General features: G+C 40.9%; 1 protein-coding gene across 1 annotated transcript in view; it reads left to right on the top strand.

Moving 5' to 3' along the window:
• The window catches only part of VAMP5 (vesicle associated membrane protein 5), a 38,023-nt gene that overhangs the window by 10,078 nt on the left and 5,664 nt on the right, over nucleotides 1-22,281 (top strand). The window contains exon 2 of the mRNA XM_063445556.1: nucleotides 457-600. Within this exon, the coding sequence (XP_063301626.1) occupies nucleotides 457-600 (144 nt within the window). The remainder of the gene's footprint in view (nucleotides 1-456; nucleotides 601-22,281) is intronic.

The following is a 22,281-nucleotide window of genomic DNA, read 5'->3' as shown; positions in this document are numbered from 1 at the left end:
TTGCCATGCTGAGATTTCTGTGATACGTTTGTCGATATAAAATTACATGAAAATAGGAACTGGTTCACATACTACTGTTCTTGGCAGGGCTCACTGCAGGAATTCAAATCCTGAAGTTTTATTGCAAATGTAGCAACTTCAAATGTATGCTTTTTTAAACTTTTGTTATTTTGGATTATTTGTTTTAAAATGCACTATTACATAGAAGGAGAATATGTGTGTTTGGGCCTGGAGTGCTCCTTTAAAAGCCTTTGAAACCATAGAATCAACAGCCATGTTAAAGGGGCACCCTAAGCACGCTGTAGTGGTTCTCTTGAAATCAGCACTTTTATAAAATGTGAAAGAGGAGACACAGTTAACACCTAAAGCACTTGAGCAAACTGAAGTGCTCTATTGGTTTTGAGTGTTCCTTTAAGTGGCATTTGTATTCACTCAACTTAATCTTTTCCTCTGTAGTCCAAGCAGAACCAGAACATCGAGATGTGTCGACAGGAGGCCGAAGAGGTGAAAGTATTGATGAAAGATAACGTAGAGAAAGTCATCGAAAGGGAAGGAAAACTCTCTGAGCTAGAAGATCGATCTGATAAACTACTTGATATGGTATGTTTAAGTTGTTAAATGGACACTCTAAGCACCAAACAACTTTAGCTTAATGAAGCTGTTTTAGTGTATATGATCATGTTCATTTTAAAGGTTTCCCTTGAGAAGTATTTATCTCCTGCTCTGTTAATGTATATTTTACCACACATACAAGGTTGTTGTAGGCTCTAGAAGCAATTACTAGAGCAAGAGATAAATAAGGGAGAAATTCTAAATTAAACAGACTGTGCAGTAAAGGAAACTTAGAATTAGATTCAGAAAGTGGGTAGGGAGACTTTGTTAGTCACGTGCAGGGCAGGTGTGGCTAAGGCTACATCAACAAGGGGATTTTAGTTCTAAATAGCAGGAATTGAGCAATGAGACTCTGGGGCCATTCTCTATACACCAAAACTGCTTAATTATACTGAAGTTGTTTTGATGCTTAGAATGTTATTTTAACTTGACTACTCAGCTCCATGCCCAAGTTGAGATATAAAACGTTTACTACAATATTTACTCTGTACTAAGTACTCTGTAATAAGAAAGAATACAAATAAATACTTCTTTATTTATTTTGTTACAATTCAATGCAACTGAATGAGATCTAAATTATCCTTTTTCTATAAATTATTTGTAAATAAGAAATAAATGGAAACAACTGGTCAGAGTAGACAGAACATTGTTTCAACTGCATATTAATTGGTCTTATGTTGTAATGGTTTCGTAGTTGCACCTGCCAGTCCTTATAGTGCCTTACCAAACACTACGTGTCCTGTGTAATCCATTCAGGTGACCCATTAAAGAGCATACGTCAGTGGCATGGCACACAACTGTACATCATATCAACTGCCTGAGAGGAGGGAGGAGCCTGTCACTGCTGTCTGCCTTTTTGTGGCTCCCTATCTGTTTACACTCTATCACATCCTGTTACTAGAGGCTCTGATATACATACATTTGTTATATTACACTTTCCCATAAATACAGTGCAGTGTGCAGATTTTTACAGAAAAAGTTGACTCGTGTGAATGAGGAAGCTAACAGTTTTATTAGCTAAAGTGAGAATTCAAGGCAAAACTGAAATTATTTTCAAATTTAAGGTCAAAATTGGAGAATTGGAAAAATTAAACATAACAAAAATCAGTGTCTTTAAAGGGACGCTATAGTCACTAGAACAACTACAACTTATTGCATTTGTTCTGTTGAGAGTAGAAGCATTCCCTGCAGGCTTTTTTGCAGTAAACAGTTTTTTTTCCCAGATAAAATGCAGTGTTTACATTACAGCATAGGGATATCTCCACTGGCCATTCCTCATATGGCTACTAGAGGTGATTCCTGCACAATGTGCAGCACTGCGATTCCGTGTCTCCACCCTTTGCACGGAGACACTGAATTTTCCTCATAGATGTGCAATGTACCTCTATAAATAGATGCTTTTTGGCCAGGGCTGTGTTTGGCTTCTGCTGGCTCTGCTCCTGATCTCTCTTCTCGACAGTCTAAGCCAAATCAATGCTTTCACATGGGTATGCATTGTGATTGGCTGAGAGAATCACTTCTGATGATATACTTAGGAGGGCAAGGGGGAGCAGGGGGGGCTAGATGGTGTTTTTAACACTGTAGGGTCAGGAATACATGCTTGTGTTCCTGACCTTATAGTGTTTATTTAAGCTGGGTAATAGCAACAAATGTTTTCCAGTTGCTGGAATAACTGAGCCTGAGAGTGTGGGAAAGGTTACATTAAGTATTTTTCATTATCTTTTTATACATTGCATTATAAAGTAAGTACTCGTTATAGTTATTGTTAGCTTTTATCATTGTTAATGTGTTTAAAACATTCATACAGTGTCATTTCGTTTTCAAAATATGTGTTAAAATATTTAGGGGTATCCTCCGGGCATTCTGTTTCTCTGTTTGATCTGATGTCATATTTAAGATTCTTGCAAAAAAAAAGTTTTAAAATGCAATTTCCAGGAAGAGGTGGTGAAAAGGTACAGCTCTACATCAGGTTTCTATGTGGAGCTAAATAGCAGGACATAGCTTGCATGAATAAATAGAACCACTCAATGCGTTTCATTCATTGAACAATACACATTTTATGAAACTTGTTAGCAGTTTAATAGTGTGCATTACTTACTAAATGCATTATTATGTTGCCAACAGCTGTTCAGGATATACAGTACATGTCTATAACTCGATGGGGGGGTTGTAAAGCGTTTTAAACAAGTCAGTGTTTTATTAGAGGGGTATTTATTTATTTATAAAATATTTTACCAGGAAAGATACTTTGAAATATCTCTAATTTTCAAGTATGTTCTTGGTCCACAAAACATTGCATTGATGCAATAAGGCAGGGATAGGCAACCTTCTGCACTCCAGATGTTGTGGACTACATTCCCCATAATGCTCTTACACAGATAATGCTGGCAAAGCATCATGGGAGGTGTAGTCCAAAACATTTGCAGTGCCGAAGGTTGCCTAGGCCTGCAATAGGGTATAATAAAATACAAAAACAATATTAATAGCCAATATATACAATATTTAACATAGAAAAGGTAGGAAATATATAATCAACCATGACACATGCATTCTGTTTTGAGGTATGTAGAGAGGGATCTCCTAAAAGGACTTTAGGCTTGGTGAAGATTTGAAAGTGTGCAGGAGGTCGTTCCATAATTGCGGTGCTCTGTAAGAAAAGGAGGATCCGGCTGCTTTCTTTTTGTATTGAGGTAGACTAAATAAAGTGCTGGTACTGGATCGGAGGTTATCGGAGGTGGGAACAGCCGGGGAGAGCATTCTACTCAGGTAGGGTGGGAGCTTCCCAGAAAAGCTCTTAAACACAAGGCTGGAAAGATGAAGGGTGCACCTGGATTCCAGCGACAGCCAGTTTAGTTCTTTTAGCATGTCACAATGGTGGGTCCTGTAATTACATTGTAGCACAAATCGGCAGAACGAGTTATACAATGTATTAAGGTGGGTTTGCAGTGCAGGTGCAAATACTACATCCCCATAATCAATTATTGACATCAGCATTTGCTGTACAATCTGTTCCTTTACTGTAGGGCTTAGGCAGGATTTGTTTCTGTACAGGGCACCTAGTTTTGGATAAAGTTTAGATGCAAGTTTTTCTATGTGAAGGCCAAAACATAGATTGGGGTCTAACAACATACCCAAGTATTTGAAAGACTGGACTGCGGTCAGTGTGCTATTTGATTTTGTTTTGATGGATAGGTGGGAATTGTGTAATTTGTGTAATTTAGGTACTGTTCCAAAACAAACGAAAAAGGGGAGAGTGTCCTATCTTTAAAATATAACTTTTAATAGTTCAGTTAAGATTGTTAAATTAACAAGGATTGAAAATCCGGTTATCAAATATATATAAATAAGTATTTTTTTTTTTTTTTTTTTATATAATTTTTATTGTCGTTATAATTAGTTTCTTTCTTTACATACAAAAATAAAAACATTCATTATGCTTGGTTACATACTACTTAGTCTTCGAGGTTTAGTCACAAAAAAGTACAATAAATACATATACATACATACATATACATACATTACATCACATATACATTACATCACCTTGCATGCCGAAAAGAGAGCAGGGGAGATCTGCTGGTTCATCACATAGTCTCAGAGTCACACCAGGGTCCTTTGCCGGTTATCAGCCTCTATGTTTAGCAAGTGTGACCTGGGTATCACTCAGGGACAAACCTAATTACCGCTATCATTTTGTAGTTTTTCTCTCCAAAAAGTGCTATAATCTTTGGCTTTCAAGTCTTTGCCATAAAACTTATCTAGTTGGGATTCCATCCCCAGTTGGAACTTTACTTGAGATAGAAGTTTATCTACAGAGAAGGGAAGTGAGTTTTTCCAATTCCTAGCTATTATAATTTTTACAGCTATCATGAAATGAATGTAGACAGTAGAATCTTTCTGAGATAGAGAATCAATATTTAAGTGTAGAATAGCATTTTCTGGGCATTTGGGTATAGGCTTAAAAATCAATTTTTCAATAATAACAAAAGTTTCCTGCCAAAAGTTTCTTACATTCTCACAGTCCCACCAAATATGTAAGTAAGAGCCCACTTGTCGGTTACATCTCCAACATAGGGGTGAGGTCGAACTATACATATTAGCTAATCTGGTGGGGACAAAATACCATCTGTTTATTACTTTATATAGTGTTTCCAGTAAATTTAAGCAATGAATATTTTTGGCTGTTTTAGATATAATCGTACACCAATCTTCCCTTTTAATTCTTATTTTTAGTTCTTTCTCCCATTTTTGAACTGAGGTAATAACAGGAGGTGCATCAAGTTTTAGAATAGCTTTCATTGCTAAAGCAGAGACTCTATTAACTCTTTTGTTGTTTAAAAATAGACATATCATCTTAGCCCCAGCTTGTAAATTATGTTCAATTCTTTGATTTAAAAAATGTTTTAATCTCAAGTATGTAAATCGTTCTTTATTAGGGAGCTTGAATTCCTGCTTCAATTGTGGGAAAGGTTTAATTTTATCATTTACAAACAACTGATCTGTCTGGACAATACCACTCATAACCCAGCACTTTAAATTCAGATCTGTTACATAATATGGAATTAGTTCAGTTTTAAGAGTTATGGGAATTTTGATTTCCAAATTGCATTTCCTTTTTATAATATGCCAAATTTCTAATATTGAGTCTATACATGTATTTAATTTTCTTATAGATCGAACTTTGGGATCAACAGAGCTATACCATAACAAAGAACTTAGATCTTGGACCTGGCAGATCTCTCTTTCTAAATTATACCAACCCTCATTCTTAACACATTCCAGCTGGGTTCGGTATACATGAAAAAACCCGTTTGCCAGATATATATCATTAATGGTTGGGAAGCCCAGGCCTCCTTCTTTGATTTTTTGTGCCAAAAGTAACTTGTTTAGTCTGGGTCTCTTATTTTTCCATATAAAATTGGTGACCGAATTCTGCACCAGTTCAAGCCATGGTCTAGGTATCTTTATGGGAAGCATTCGAAACATATATGCCCATTTAGGGAAAAGATATGCCTTTATTAAGATCATTCTACCCCACCAAGAAATTTCTATTTTTTTCCATCTATTTAGGGCTTTTGTCATGTCTCTAAAATTACTCAAGAAATTAATCTGCATTAAATCTGTAAGATCTCTTGTCAAAAGTATCCCTAAATATGGGATATTATTTTTAGCCCATTTGAAGTCGTATAAATCTTGTAGGTGGTTCCTGGTGGCTATATTTAAATTAATATCTAATATAATAGTTTTGTCTTCGTTTAATTTATAGTTTGAAATTTCGCTATACTCCTTTGCTATCTCCATAAAGGTCCTGATAGAATTAATAGGATCGGTCAAGGTCAAAATTAGGTCATCCGCATAGAGTTTCAGTTTCCATTCTCTTTGTTTTATGGTTATCCCACTTATATGTTTATTGGATCTTATTTTATTGGCCAAAATTTCCATAGTGATTATATAAAGAATGGGGGATAGTGGGCAGCCTTGTCTCGTTCCATTATACAAATTGAACCAGTCCGCGCAGATATTAGAGCCCACTGTCCTCGCAGAAGGATCACTATATAGGGACATTATGGCTCGGTGTATGCAACCTTGGATTCCAAATTTTTCCAAGGTCTTACTCATAAAAACCCATTCCACTCTATCAAACGCTTTCTCAGCGTCCACCGTTATTATAGCAAGATTTTTGCCTGTTCTATTAGCCTGTTCTATTAGCCAGGTCTATAATGTCAATAATACATCTTGTGTTATCAGAAGAGACTCTATTTGGTACAAAGCCTATTTGGTCTGGATCTATTATATCAGGTAGTATGGTTTTCATCCTATTTGCTAATATTGTGGCAAAGATCTTAACGTCAGTATTTATGAGGGAAATAGGTCTGTAGTTGTCCACCAGAGTTGGATCTTTATTCTGCTTCAATATTGGTGTTATATAAATAAGTATTTAATACCAATGTACTGAGATTAACTGTTTAGTAGATAAGTCCCAGAAATGATTCTAAATCCTTTTAAATCAGCTCAAAAACGAAAATTAAATAAATATGCAGCCAGGATCCATCTATTGTTGAATTTTATATATGAGATCCTGGAAGTACAGATGCTGTATTTGAAAGGGAATAAAGGATTCTAAATAAAAGGGTTAAATAACCTCAAATCCCTATTGCATACCAATATGCTGAGATTAAAATATTTAGTAAGTAAGTCCCAGAATTGTGTTCTAAATCCTTTTTAGGTCAGCTCAAACGAAAAAGTAAATAAACATGCAACTAACATATCTCTATTATCAGGTTTTGGAGGTACTGGTGCTGTAATTGAAAAGGGATGACAAATTCTAAATGAAGGGGTGGATAACCTCAAATCCAATATTCAGAAGCCTTTTCTAATCAGTTCAACCGGTACAATTGAATGCAACCAAATGTTTTGCACCAATGTACTGAGATTGACTGACTGTTTTCTAGGAGAATTCCAAGGATTATTCAGAGAATTATTCAGAATCCTTTTCAAAACAGCTTAAACAGTAAATAAATGTGCATCAAATGGGGAGGTTCTGTTCTAAAGTTTTCAGAACCTTTCCCCTAATACATATGCAAAACGAAAGTTTTGCAATCCACTGTGGTCAGAATAAGTGTGGTTACTGAATAGATCGTGCAAGAATAGTTAACAAAGTTAAATCGTTGCCCGTTGGCAAAACCGATACAATGTAACCATTCTGAACTTACTAGGTGAAAATTGATATCCCTACGTGTGGTTACAAATAAGGGTATATCAAATACAATGTTTCAAAGTACAGAGATTTTCAATAATACCACCTTGGAGAGAAAACCGTGATTGCTGTGGGAACGAAAAAGTGCTTTCTATTTTAATAAGTAATGAGACTAGCAAGATAACTAGAAATATATAAAGAAAAAAGCCCTCATCGTTTAAATGGCAATGACGGTTGCAAAAGATATAACTCAGGGCAGAAGCTAGGCATGGTTCCAAAAGTACAGATGATTCATGTTTAGTAAATTTCTTGTCCCTGAGTGCCCCTGACGCGCGTTTCGCCCACAACTCATCAGAGGGGAACTGATGTGTGGGAAAAGACCGGGATTTTAAAGGGAGGATAACCATTCTGATTGGTAAATTTCAAAAATCGTCACCACTCTGAGTGCCAATAGGAATTCACTCAGATGGTGACGTTGAAATAGTTTGAATCCTTATGGGGAGTTTTAACCCTTCATGGACCGAGTCTATCAGAACAATTAGCCCGTGTCAAAATCTTTGAAAGGAACTATTAATCCTTTACAGACTGAGAAGTTAGAAATTAAAAATTAATTAATTTTCAAAGGTGAATTTAAGTATTTTTAATTTAACCAGGCTAGCGGTATTCCCGAGCGTGACTCGGGGTTAATTTTCGCTGCCAGAAGCGGTAACCCCGAGTCACGCTCGGGGTAGATAACAGAGCTGGCAGCGGAGTCTCCTTACCTTCTCCTTGCGATCCAGCGATGTCCCCGCGCTGTGATTGCCGGTGAGAGCCCCGGCGGATGCCTCCATCTGACTTCCTGGTTCCGTCTCTGTGAGCCGCAGAGGCTCATGGGGGCGGAACTGGGCGGGTAATTCAAATGTTTCAAGCATAAAAGTGACACACACACATAAAGTTAGGTGATACAGTGAAATCCTGTCAGATTACATTGTATCACCTCAGATTTGACACAGTATCACCTCAGATTTGAAATTTGATCATCCTACACTGCCCTGCCTGCCCTTTTTGCTGTAATTTCTGCCCATAAAATAAATTTTTTACCATGGCATCAAAGCATCACTTTAGCATCTCCAAAGCGGGTTTGGATCAGATGAGTGACAGCGGCAGCGACACAGAGCCCCTCGCAGAATTGAGCGACTGCGATAGCGATTCGTGGCAAGATTCGTCATCCGACTGACAGTGACCAGAGAAGTGTCGACAGCGACGATTCTGCACCCGAGCTCAGTGATGTGCACACTTGGTGCCTTATTGATTGCGGTATGGATGAGGTACCGCCGCCAAGATTTCCGTTTACTGGATCACCTGGGATGAAGGTAGACGTTGAGCACAATGATCCTTTGGCATACCTAAAATTATTTCTCACAGATGACGTCATTGAAAAGATTGTCACGGAGACAAATCGCTACAACGAGCAGCAATCAGCTACTCTGCATAGCAAGTTTTCCAGGAACAGAAAATGGGAACCGGTATATTATTTATTAGATTATAATTCATGATTTTATGTTTCGAACTTTATCACATCTGAGAGTACTTCTGGTCAGGTTTAAGAAAGTAATTACTGGCCTACAATACATAACACCAAATTTCCATGCAAAAAAATGGTACCGCTTTTGGTACAAAATTCCTGACATAATCATACCGCCAGGGAGGTTAAGGTCTTGGATAGATAAATATGTCTCCATAAAAATGGACTAAAGAATAAGCATTAGCCGTTGGCTACATCCTTCCGAGAGATAATAAATTGGTCCACTAAAGGGCGAATATGTATGCATACGTTCTTTTTATAGTTTATTTCATCAGCATATAATTATGCTTGAATTCCGGATTACATTCAGATACCTAGCGATCCGTTCAATCTATTTATTGTGTTAGTGCTGATGGATTCAAATCAATAAATATCGGAGGAGATATATCTTTCTGTTACCGATATCCTAACATCGATTGCAACTGGGGAATTACCAATTTGTTTGTATGGTTCCTTCAGTTTCTTCGTTAGTAATCCCAGATTTGATTGTTTTAAAAGGTAAGGCTGCAAGAGAGAACATAAAAAGGGAGATGAATTTCCCTATATGAATGAAAAATTTGATGTTAACAGAACAAAAGGTTTTGATTACATAGAGTTCAGGTTCTCCGAAAATACGTTCTTTTTTCAGAGATAAATTCTGAACGGTTTTTGATTATTATAACTGTCAAATTAGAAATATAATTCATTTATCATTAAGATAAAATGAAATTTCTACTTTCAATAGCCGTTTGTGGTGGCTAAGTTGCTACTTATATTGTTTATTTAGACTTTGTTTATTGAGATATAATAACTCAGGTGAAAATATAATTTATTTTGACAGCATAAATAACAAATGCTTCCCTTTTATAATAATAAAGAGTGAGTACCTTGCCCATCAACAGCAATTAAATTTGTTATAAAGATGCTAATAAATTTTCATTAGCATTCTTATACAATGTATCCTTAGAATAATTATGCTAGAAATAACATGAGAGGCATTGGGATCTTGATACATTTATTCCTATCCTTTGAGTTAATGAATAAAAGGGGTAAAATTAAACTCCTCGTTTAGGCCATTAGGTGCTAAGGATTTAAATTCACAGATCCACCTAGATTCTTTTTGTAGCAGTATACAATTGAAATTTCCTTTTATGGAATTGGGAATGACCCTTTCCAGAGCTTGGAATAACAAATGTTTAGCATTCCCATCATGAAAATTACGGACATGGTTAGCTACAGGAGTGGAGAGATTAAGGTTCTTTACAGAATTAATATGTTGCAGGATGCGTCTTCTGAATTCTTGATACGTCTTCCCAATATACTGCTTGCCACATGTACAGGTAATAACATAGATTACTCGGATAGTGCTGCAATTGATGAAATGGTTGATTTTTATCATTTTGGAGATTTTACCATTTTGGAGATTTTTATATATGGGCAGGCCTTACAATGTCCACATCTATGTATCCCTATGGGTGCAGTGAGCCAACTCTTTGGTGGTGGTTTTCTTTACAAATGGCTATGCACTAAAAGATCCCGAAGATTTTTGGACCTACGTGCTGTGATGTTTGGATACGCAATCGATTGGGGATTTAGATCTGTGTCATATTGTAGAATAGGCCAGTGTTGAGAAAAAATATCTTTGATCGGTTGCCACTGTTTGTCATATGTGCCAATACATCTGATCATCTGGTTGGTGGGAGTAGGTCTGGATGACCGAAGACTGTTGCCCCTCTCTTGATTTAGGGCTCTCTGATATGCTTTGTTTAGGATCCTATTTGGATACCCTTTGTTTTTAAATCTAATTCGTAATTTGTTTGCCTCTTCCTTGAAAGTTTCTTCATTGGACCAATTCCTCCTTGCCCTTAAGTACTGTCCAAATGGTATTCCCGCTTTAAGGCGGTATGGGTGATAGCTGTTCCAATGTAGTAGGCTATTTGATGCCATACTTTTTCTAAATAATTCAGTATCAACAGTACCATCCATATTTAAAAGGATTCTGAGATCCAAGAATTCCAATTGGGATTCGTGAATAACATGTGTGAGTTTGAGTCCTATCTGGTTGTCATTGAGATTGAGATCACCATATCCAGAAAGGTGGTACTGGAACTGGTCCAAAAGATCAAGATATCGTCCATATATCTTAACCATTTATGGATGTACTTTTGATATTGATTTGAAATTGTTTCTTTCAAGATAGTTTCCTCCCACCAACCTAAATATAGGTTGGCATAACTAGGGGCACAAGCCGTGCCCATTGCTGTGCCCGTACCTGAAGGTAATAGGTACCATCAAAAACAAAGTAATTCTGAGTAAGGACAAATTCCAGTAGAGATACAATTAGAGCCGTTTCTTCCAAGTTGTACTTTGTGGATTTGTTAAGGAAATATAGTGTGGCACTAAGCCCCTTTTCATGGGGGATGTTGTTATACAACGAAACAACATCTAAGCTTGCAAGCATAGTATATGGTGGAACCACAAGGTTTTCAAGCGTTGATAACGTTTGTTTCCTATCCTGAACATAAGACTCTAAATTTTCCACAAATGGATGAAGTAATTTCTCTAAGAATTTGCTGGCCATTTCAGTTAAAGGGACACTCCAGGCACCCAGACCACTTCTGCTCATTGGAGTGGTCTGGGTGCCAACTCCCACTACCCTTAACCCTGCAAGTGTAATTATTGCATTTTTTTTTAAACTGCAATAATTACCTTGCAGGGTTAAGTCCTCCCCTAGTGGCTGTCTATTAGACAGCCACTAGAGGGAACTTCCTGCTCTATAGCACAGGTTTTCTGTGCTAGAGCGTCGCTGGACGTCCTCACGCTGTGTGAGGACCTCCAGCGTCGCTCTATTCCCCATAGGGAAGCATTGAAATTAATTTTCAATGCTTTCCTATGGGGTGCACTAATGCGCATGCGCGGCATTGCTGCGCATGCGCATTAGGTCTCCTCGGCCGGTGGGCGGGATCAGTCTCGCCCACCGGCCGACGTAAGCAGAAGGAGGAGCGGCGGGGGAGGAGGAAGCGGCGACGTGGGACATTGGCGGATCCAGGGGGGGCAACGGGGCAATTGCCCCCCCCCCCGAGATTCCCCCCTGCCGGCTAGTGCAGGGCTGGCATTGCCCAAGCGCCAGCCCTGCAATGTGCCTGCGGACCGGGGAGGGTGATCGGTGATCTCCCTCCCGGTCCGCAGGCACTGTGCTGACAGCCGGCAGGGGAGGGAGAGGGAGGAGAGAGGACCCGGGAGCTCAGCCCGCAGCTCCTCCGGGTCCTCCTCTCGCGAGATTTGGAGCGTTGCCGCGGTTACCATGGCAACGCTCCAAATCTCGCGAGAGTGAACTCTAGCCCTGGAGCGCGGGCTAGAGTTCACTGTAACCACTGGACCACCGGGGATTCCCCACTGGGACCACCAGGAATCCAGAAATGTCCCCCCTCCTCAATAAAGATAAGAAGGGAGGGGGGACATAAATATATTTATATTATTAAATATTTTTTTTTATTTATTAAAAAATGACCCCATACACACACTGACCCCATACACACACTACACACACTGCCCCCATACACACACTGCCCCCATACACACACTGCCCCCATACACACACTGCCCCCATACACACACTGCCCCCATACACACACTGTCCCCATACACACACTACACACACTTCCCCCTTACACACACTGACTCCATACACACACTACACACTTCCCCCTTACACACACTGACCCCATACACACACTGACCGCATACACAAACACTGCCCCCATACACAAACACTGCCCCACAAACTGTCCCCATACACACACTGCCCCCACATACACACACTGTCCCCCAAACACTGTCACCATACACACATTGCCTCACAAACACTGTCCCCATACACACACTGCCCCCATACACACACTGCCCCATACACACACTGCCCCCATACACACACTGCCCCCATACACACACTGCCCCCATACACACACTGCCCCCATACACACACTGCCCCCATACACACACTGTCCCCATACACACACTGCCCCCATACACACACTGTCCCCATACACACACTGTCCCCATACAAACACTGTCCCCATACAAACACTGTCCCCATACAAACACTGTCCCCATACAAACACTGTCCCCATACACACACTGTCCCCATACACACTGCCCCACAAACACTGTCCCCATACACACACTGCCCCACAAACACTGCCCCCATACACACACTGCCCCACAAACACTGCCCCCATACACACACTGCCCCACAAACACTGCCCCATACACACACTGCCCCACAAACACTGACCCCATACACACACTGCCCCCATACACACACTGCCCCCATACACACACTGCCCCACAAACACTGTCCCCATACACACACTGCCCCACAAACACTGCCCCATACACACACTGCCCCATACACACACTGCCCCCATACACACACTGCCCCCATACACACACTGCCCCCATACACACACTGCCCCACAAACACTGCCCCATACACACACTGCCCCATACACACACTGCCCCCATACACACACTGCCCCCATACACACACTGCCCCCATACACACACTGCCCCCATACACACACTGCCCCCATACACACACTGCCCCCATACACACACTGCCCCCATACACACACTGCCCCCATACACACACTGCCCCCATACACACACTGCCCCCATACACACACTGCCCCCATACACAGTGTCCCACAAACACTGTCCCCATACACACATTGCCCCACAAACACTGTCCCCATACACACACTGCCCCACAAACACTGTCCCCATACACATACTGTCCCACAAACACTGTCCCCATACACACACTGCCCCACAAACACTGCCCCCATACACACACTACACACACTGCCCCATACACATACTGCCCTGCACACCCATACACACACACAGACACATACAGTGCCCTACACACACTGCTGCCCCCCCATACACACATTGCCCCACACACACACACGACCCCCCCTATACACACAGTGCCCCCCATACACACACTGCTCCACACAGACATACAGTGCCCCCATACACACACTGCCGCCCTTACGCCCTCACACACACTGCACCTTTCACACACACTTCACCCCTAACACACACCACTTCTCCTATGCCCTATATCCCAGCAGACCCCAGGTAAGTTGTCAAACTGTTCTTAAACGGTATGACTACTTACTCTGGGGTGGGATCCTGGCACTACTGGCACCATAACTACTACACTGAGCTGTAGTGGTTATTGTGCCAGGATTATTTTTTTTTAAAATAATCTATAAGTGCCCCTCCCGAGATCAGGCTCTGGATCCGCCACTGACTGGGGATTGGGGGGTGGGAGGGAGAGGGACCCTCCAGTGCCAGGAAAACAGATCGTTTTCCTGGCACTGGAGTTTCCCTTTAAGGAATTGTTTCCAGAGATAATCGGTCTTCCTGGGGGTTTGTTCAAGCATTTGTGAACTTTCAGAAAACAGTAAAAGGTTGCAATAGTGGGGTTCTGATTGGGAATCATAAAGTGATATTCATCCTTGTTGATGATGTTATTCTCGAGAGCCTTCACTAGAAGAGATCTAAGTTCGGCCAAGAATAAAGTTGTTGGATCTTGAGATAGAATGCTATATTGGGAGGTGTCCTTAAGGTGTTCCATACACATCTCAATGTAGAGTTCCTGATCCATTATTACGATGTTTCCTCCTTTGTCCGAGGGTTTTATGACTATATCATTGTTATCTCTAAGGTCCCTGAGTGCTTTACGTTCATCTCTTGTTAGATTGTCTTCAGAGTTATCTGATGGTGCAAGAGATTCAATGGCTTTGGTCGTCATTTGAACGAATAAATCCACGCTGGGTACCTCCCTAAAACTTGGAGTATACCAGCTAGGAGGTTTGCAATCCGTGAGAGGTTGTATATTGTCCTGTTCGTTCATTAGGGAAACCATGGTTTGCATATGTTGATAATCATCCATGGTTAATCCTAATTCTTTGGCCTGTTTATTCTCTTTTCTTTTGTGGGTGACACTGAGGGCAAGTTTTCGCCCAAACAGGTTCGTGTCTTTTACCCACTCAAATTTGTTAGTGGCTGGAGAAGGAACAAATGACAAACCTTTACTTAGTAGCGATCTATGTTTATTTTCAAGATTGAAGGTTGAAAGGTTTATCATTAAATTGTCATCAATCTTGTTATACTTTATTGATTCTTGTAATTCCCTTTGTTGTTTTTGTACCCCCATCTTGTTCTGTCCCTGAGTTTGCCTCTCTGGGGCAGAGGCCACTCCTGTTCTAAAAAAGAGGAGGAAGACGGTCCTTGTTGGAATGATTCTGATGGAGTGATAAGATTGATGGGGGTCAGAGGTGGTTGTACACTGGGAAATGAAACATTTTTCTCTACTGGTTTTAAGATCCCTTTTCTTTTCTGTTGGCTGAGATTCAAAGTTCTTGTCATGCTCCTGCCACGTCTCTGAGAGCTAGAGTCTGAATCAGACCAATCAGTGTCCCCTGATGTTGAATTCTGTTTACTATTCCACCTTTTTCTAGTATTATTTCTCTGTCTAAAAATTAAACCTTCCTTGAAATCTCTGTGGTCACGTTGAAATTTAAGGTGTTTTTTTTCCCTAATGTGTTTCTTGTAACTTTCTAGATTTTCATTCAGTTTTATTTCCATTGATTTAAAATCTAAATGTGTTTGGAATGTTTTAATATTCTCAATTTTGCCCTTAAGGTCCTTATTGACCCTTTCCAAATGAGATTCCTCAAGTTTAATTAGGAATTCCATTAAGCTAATAGAACTATCTATTAAGATACTGTTCCATTCCTTTATTTGTGTATCTGTTTTCACCTTGTCTGGTCTTGGGATATCTGATCTTAATCCTCGAGGGACTAGATTGTCTTCTACATACTTGCGTAGACTTATAATTTCCCAATGTCCCCTAATTTGTTGTTTGTATAAATTTTGTATTCTAAAGAAACTCTCATTAATTTCAAAAGAGTTTTGTCTAATTAGGGGATCTAGGGAAAATACATTGATGTCAGTAGAGCTTAGTTCAGGATTTATGACATTGGTTAAATATGAAGTCATTATGTGGTTATTAAAGACTTCAAATGCTTCCTAGATTGTTCCAAAGATCATTGTGACAGTGTTGTCAGTGTTTAGGAAGAGTTTGTTTTTTGTGATCCACTTTTCTACCTCTGTAAACTGGTCTTGGAGCACAGCTTCAAGCTGCGGTAGATTGGATATGCTTGCATAGATTACTGTGTGGTCTGCGTACATGTGTACATTTGAGGATTTGCAGACATTAGGCAGATCATTTATAAATAATGTGAATAGTAGGGAGCAGAGAATGGAACCTTGGGGAACACCACACGTGACTGGGAGAGGGAGGGAGTCGCTGTCAGAAATGGACACATATTGTGAGAGATCCATTACATATGATTGAAACCAGGTTAGCGGACAGTCACCAATACCTGAGTTTTTTAGTGTGTGCAGTAGAATGTCGCGGTCTACTGTGTCAAAGGCCTTTACAAAATCAAGAAATATAGCTCCAGTTAGGTCTCCTTGTTCCATGCCAGTTTGGATGTCATTGCAAACTTTTAAGAGGGCAGTTGTAGTGGAGTGATTCGGGCTAAAACCCGATTGATCAGGGGTCAGATAGTTAGATTGTTGGTAATGCTCACATAGTTGCGTAAGATTTTTGACAATACTGGGAGCAATGGGGGCGGAGCTTGATGGTGGAGTGAAGCGGTCGCATGCTAGAGAGGCTCCGTGACTAAGCGACGAAATCAACCCGTTTTAGGGGACGTTAACCTCTAAAACTGAGACCTATCCCCCACAATAACAATGGGTAGGAAGACGAAAAAGCTGAAACCGGACCGACCCAAAACAGGGGCCACAATAGGCGATTTGTTCCAGCAAGCAAGAAGCGCTCTCAGACTCCTCCGGGGACTTCTACCCAGAGGAAGCCTTCAGTGGCCTACCCACCGCACAACCGCCGCAACTAAGCAGGAATCCGGGCGACTTGGAACCGGTAACGGCATCCTTACTAAAAACGATGATGGGAGAGCTACAGAGGGCCCTGCAGGCTGATGTAGCACAACTGCGAGCTGACCTAACGGGCCTGGTAGGCCGCATCGACACAGCGGAACAAATCTCCACCCAACACTCCCATGAGATAGCCGAGCTCAAGCAGGAGATATGTACCCTGAAGCTACAACAAGCGAAAACAGAGCACCACTTTGCAGCACTGGAAGACTCCAGACGCAACAAGAATTTAAAGGTCCGAGGGGTAGCAGAGGGAGTCCCTGCAGAGGAACTCCCACATTTCGCCAGGAGACTAGTGGGATCCTTGATACCCCCCAAACAGGCCAAGACAATCAACATAGAGGCGGCATTCCGCATACCCAAGCCCCAGAGAGCACCAGAAAAGGCGCCCCGAGACCTCGTGGTGAGGTTTAAAACTATCACAGACAAAATGGCGCTTCTCGCAGCCCTGAAGGGGACAACTACGTACAACTTCGAAAATATGGACTTATCTTTCTATGCCGACCTGTCGGGAGCCACCATGCAATGGCGCAAGTCCATGCAACCGCTCACCAGCCTGTTCCGGACGCACAAAATACCATACCGCTGGCGGCCTCAACGCAAGATACAGGTACTGCATGGAGACTCAGCCCACCTAGTCACAGACCTCCAGGGCGCGTCAGCACTGCTAACCACACTGGGTCTGCCGCAGTTGGAAAAGCAGACAGCACCACAGAACCAGGGGACACACAAATGGGATCCAGCCAGAATCACCCCGTTTATCCCACAGGGAAAGGGCACAGCTACTGCAGGCACCAGCACGGCCCACACATAGTAGGGCCAAACCAACCCCACCTTTCCAGTCGGTCGTACAGACCTATACCGCACTGACCAGCAGCAACCTTTTTATTGCCATTACCAAGGAGATCCCTAGATCGCCGGACACACTCATGTATCCTGAGACTCACCTCCAAGAGGGGAGCCAAACCTGGGACGATAATCATAACATCCGACGCCTCGAGTGGGGTCCCCCCAGACTGCCAATTTACTGGACTTTCACCAGCCGTAACCCGGATCCAGGAACAGCGGTCTGAACATTGAACGGGACTGTAAGACCCATTGGCTGGTAAACTAAGGGACAATCTGCTAAAAGCTTACAGTCATGGTCTAAAGTGTGGGATACCCATTATTAGGCATTAACTTTTTATGCTGACAACTGGTAGTTTGTTTACAGGTTTCCCCATAACACAATCTCACACACGTAGGCCACAAGGAGACCACGACCCGTAGCACTCTTAACGTTAACCTTTAACGCATAAAACCCCACACACAGGTTCCGTGAATAACCTTTATCAGTGTTATTGCCATTTTAATTTTGTAATTTTTTGTATTTGACCTCGCCAAACCCTCAGCTAAAGTAATTTTTTATACTGTGTAGCTAGGGATAGTTATTACCAGCTTAATCGGCAGTTACCTACTTACCTGCTTAATCTGCAGTTAGGACAACCGCCCCATACCTCCTATTACTTTTTATTTATGTCTGAATACAAAATGTGGCGCACATGTTTTATTCTAGGCTTGTTGCCCACCTACGATACCTCTATAGTGTATAGCTTAAATGTACAATGGGTTCCAAGCGAAACCTTTAGCGTGAAGTGAGCTGACATTGCATGCCACAAAGCGTCCCTAAATGTTTTTCCTTTTGCCTGTAAAGGTTGTTGTGGTAGCCCAAGCGGGTTGTTAAAGTATGCCTAGCTAATTATTTGTCCGTTCACTTTATGCTACTATAAATGACTAATCGCCTTAGTTGAAATTATATTTTACAAAAACGCCTTATAGTATGTGTTAACTGATTTAAAGCAACAGCTGTGATCAACCTGTTTTACTATGTACACGAGCTGACTATCGTTTGCCTAAATATTACTTTACAAAAATTGTGCAGAACATTCTACATGTTACCCAATGGTTAAATATTGTGTTTATATGCTGGTCAAGCTGTTGGGGCTTGACGAGACCACTTGTTATATTTTCATGCACGCAAAAATAAAGAATAAAAAAAAAAAAATAAAATACTGGGAGCAATGATATTGGGCCATAGTTAGAAACCAAAGTAGTGTCACCACGTTCATGGATAGGCACTACTCTTGCAGTCTTCCAAAGTTTGGGTATGTATCCAGACACCAAGGATTTGTTAATTAGGGTTGTGACAGGTTTAGCAATTGCCGGCGCACTGAGCTTCAACAGCACTGGTGGGATTTGATCAGGTCCAGACTGGTTTTTCATTTTTAGATTATTAAGGTGTTTCTTAATGACAGTAATAGGTACAGGTCTAAAATTGAAATTGACTCTATTGGGTCTTTGCAAATTTAGTGGGGCCTGATCCACATTTGTGGTTTCAGGTTGTGTGTCATTTCTTAGCTTGGCAATCAGGGTAGTGGAGCATCTAACAAAATAATTGTTATAGGCATTTGCTACATCTAAGGGAAGTTGCAGGGTTTGGTTATCAGGGACGGAATAGGAAAAAAAATCGGCACGGGCATTTTGTTATCACAGCAATCCACTAAGAAGGGGGCGGGGCAGAGAGGGTGTGTTGTCATCACTAATGACAAACACGCCCCCTCTCAAAGTGAGCATGTTGGTTCAATGCTCTTCTAGGGCAGACCATGCGCAGAGCTCTGCTGAAGAGCTCTAGCATGAGAAAAAAAGCCCTCTACTTGTTCTGAACAGCGCAAGCAAATTTAAGAGCATGCTTGCACTGTGTTTCCTTGCAATTTGTCTCTGGTGTCTCTATAAATGGATACCAGGAGACAAAAGGGCCAGGAAAGAGTATTGTGCATGTGTTTGGAGCTTGTGGTATTGCATGTGTTGAGTGAGCTGATTGTGTTGTGGTATTGTGTAATAAGGTCGGTTTTAGTCGTGTTTGTAGTGTAATGTAATGCATATGTGGGTAGGGGCTGTAGAGAATGTGTGTGTATAGGGGATGTAGCAAGTGTGTGCATACAGGCTATAGTGTGTGTGTGTGTGTGTGTGTGTATAGGTGATTTAGTGTTAGTAGAGTGTGTGTTTAGGGGTGTAGTATGTGTTTGCTTACAAAGAATCTAGTGTGTGTGTATAGTGGATCCAGAGTGTGTATGTTAAAAGTGTAGTGAGTGCGTAGGTGGTGCAGTGTGTGTGTGTATAGGAGATCTAGTGATTGTGCGTATATAACGGATTCAGAGTGTATATAGGAATCTAGTGTGTATGTGTGTAAATGATACAGAGTTGGATAAGGGATCTAGTGTGTGTCTGGAATGTAATGTGTTTAGGGGTGCAGTGTGTGTGAGGGGTGCAGTGTGTGTGTGAGGGGTGCAGTGTGTGTGTGTGTGTGTGTATATATATATATTATATAAACATGTTTGGAAATATTGTGTGTGTGTGGTGCAGTGTGTTGGAGGGGGTTCTGTGTGTAAGTGGTGTATGTGAGGGGTGCAGTATGTGTGTGTGATGGATGTTGTGTGTGTAAGGTGTGCTGTGCTGTGTGTTTGGGTGCTGTGTGTGCGGGTGCTGTGTGTGAAGTGTTTGAGGGTGCTGTGTGTGAAGTGTGTGAGGGTGCTGTGTGATGTGAGTAATGTGTGTGAGGGTGCTGCGTGTGATTTGTGTGAGAGTGCTGTGTGTGTGGGTGATGTGTGTGAGTGTGCTGTGTGAGGGTGCTTTGTATGCTGTGTGTGAGTGTGCTGTGTGATGTGTGTGAGAGTGCTGTGTGTAAATGTTAGAAGGATTGTGTGTTGGGGTGTGGGGGGTTAAAAACAAATAAACTAAGCAGGCATTATACGGTGGTACCTGGGAGAGACTGGGGGGACACCGGCATGCAGAGGGTGGAGACACTGAATGTTTGGATGCATTTTAGGCAGCAATTTAGGAAGGATCTATAGCAGCCATCTGAGGAGTGGCCAGTGAAGTTTACAGCAAAAAGCCTGAAGGTAATGATTCTACTCACGAGAACAATTTTAATAAGCTGTTGTTGTTCTGGTGACTATAGTGTCCCTTTAAATAGTATAATATGATACTAATCACTCTTCAGTGTGTTAGAGATAAGAAAAGTAATAAACTGAAGACATGATATGGAAAATTCCTTCTCAACAGAATGCTTTTGAAAACTTGTTTCTAATATTACTTCAATGCAATAAATCTATAGAGGCGTATACACCTTTAATGTGTGTCTTATTCAAGATCCTTTTGTAGCTGTCATATGCTATGTAGACATATGTTTACTGTAAGTAGGTGAATAGGCAGATTCTTGGAGAAGCCCAGTCTTGTTCTTCCCCCTCTATATTCTGTTGTCATTGTCAGATATGACAGTGTGTCATTGTTATGTCCTCTAAATACTATCTACACTGTCTTCCATACATGGAAAGTAATTACATGCTTTTTCAATAATTTCAATTTATACCATCCTGGATTTGATTTCTGTTGTTTTGCTTCTGTGGACACAAAATGCAATTCCCCCTACATTTTAGCATTAAACACACTGCTTGAAATGAACTTAGAGTTTTTCTTACTGCAGTTACCCTGTCCCTTGAGTCTTTTTAAATGTGATAATACAGCAATATAATAAGAGGGCTTCTTTGTGGGGAAGAGAAAACACACATTGTATACTTTGTGATTGTTCACTTATTCACAGTCTTACAGCAGATCCACGCGCACTAGCCATTTTACAAGAATTTGCTATCTCGGGTACCCTATCTTTTTTAAGAATCAACCAAACTAAATCAGAAATGTTCAATATTAAACTCACCATTGACTTAGAGCAAGCATGTCAAACTCAAAGGCTATCCGGGGTAGGACTGTTTTGGGAGATTTTGGTGACTTATTGATAACAAGTTATACAACTAAAATGTAATTTAAAACAAGGACAGTGTATCTAATTTACACAGACTGCTTTCTGAACACATCTATTGTAGTTAAAATACACATTACTGTAAGTATTATTGCTGCGTAGCTATGTTATACACTCAGACACATCAAGAATATGGAGCTCCTAGAAAAGAGTGACATTAGGATAGAATGAGGGGCAGAGGGTTTTAGGCCAACAATAGGGACTGTCCCTCTTAAATAGGGACACTTAGGAGGTATGTAACACACAATTCTACTTCTTATATGATAAAGACTGGGTGTGGGTCAAACATTAATCACTTTGCTTGTAATTTACATTTTGATCTACATAAACAATATTTCGTAGATTTTTGTGGCGCAGATTTTTGTAATAAGAACAGATGTGATTGCACTCACTCTGAATCCAAATTTCATATGCTTTTAATAGCTGCTATAGGCCCCACATGTAATACAGATTAAGGAACAGTGCACTCATAAAATACATTTCTAAATTCTATAAGGCTACTTAAAATCGCCTATCTCAGCAAACAAATATGGGGATTCA

Source organism: Pelobates fuscus, chromosome 3 (assembly GCF_036172605.1).
Source record: "Pelobates fuscus isolate aPelFus1 chromosome 3, aPelFus1.pri, whole genome shotgun sequence".
Taxonomy (NCBI): Eukaryota; Metazoa; Chordata; class Amphibia; order Anura; family Pelobatidae; genus Pelobates; species Pelobates fuscus.
This window is presented reverse-complemented; position numbering and strand designations above follow the sequence as displayed.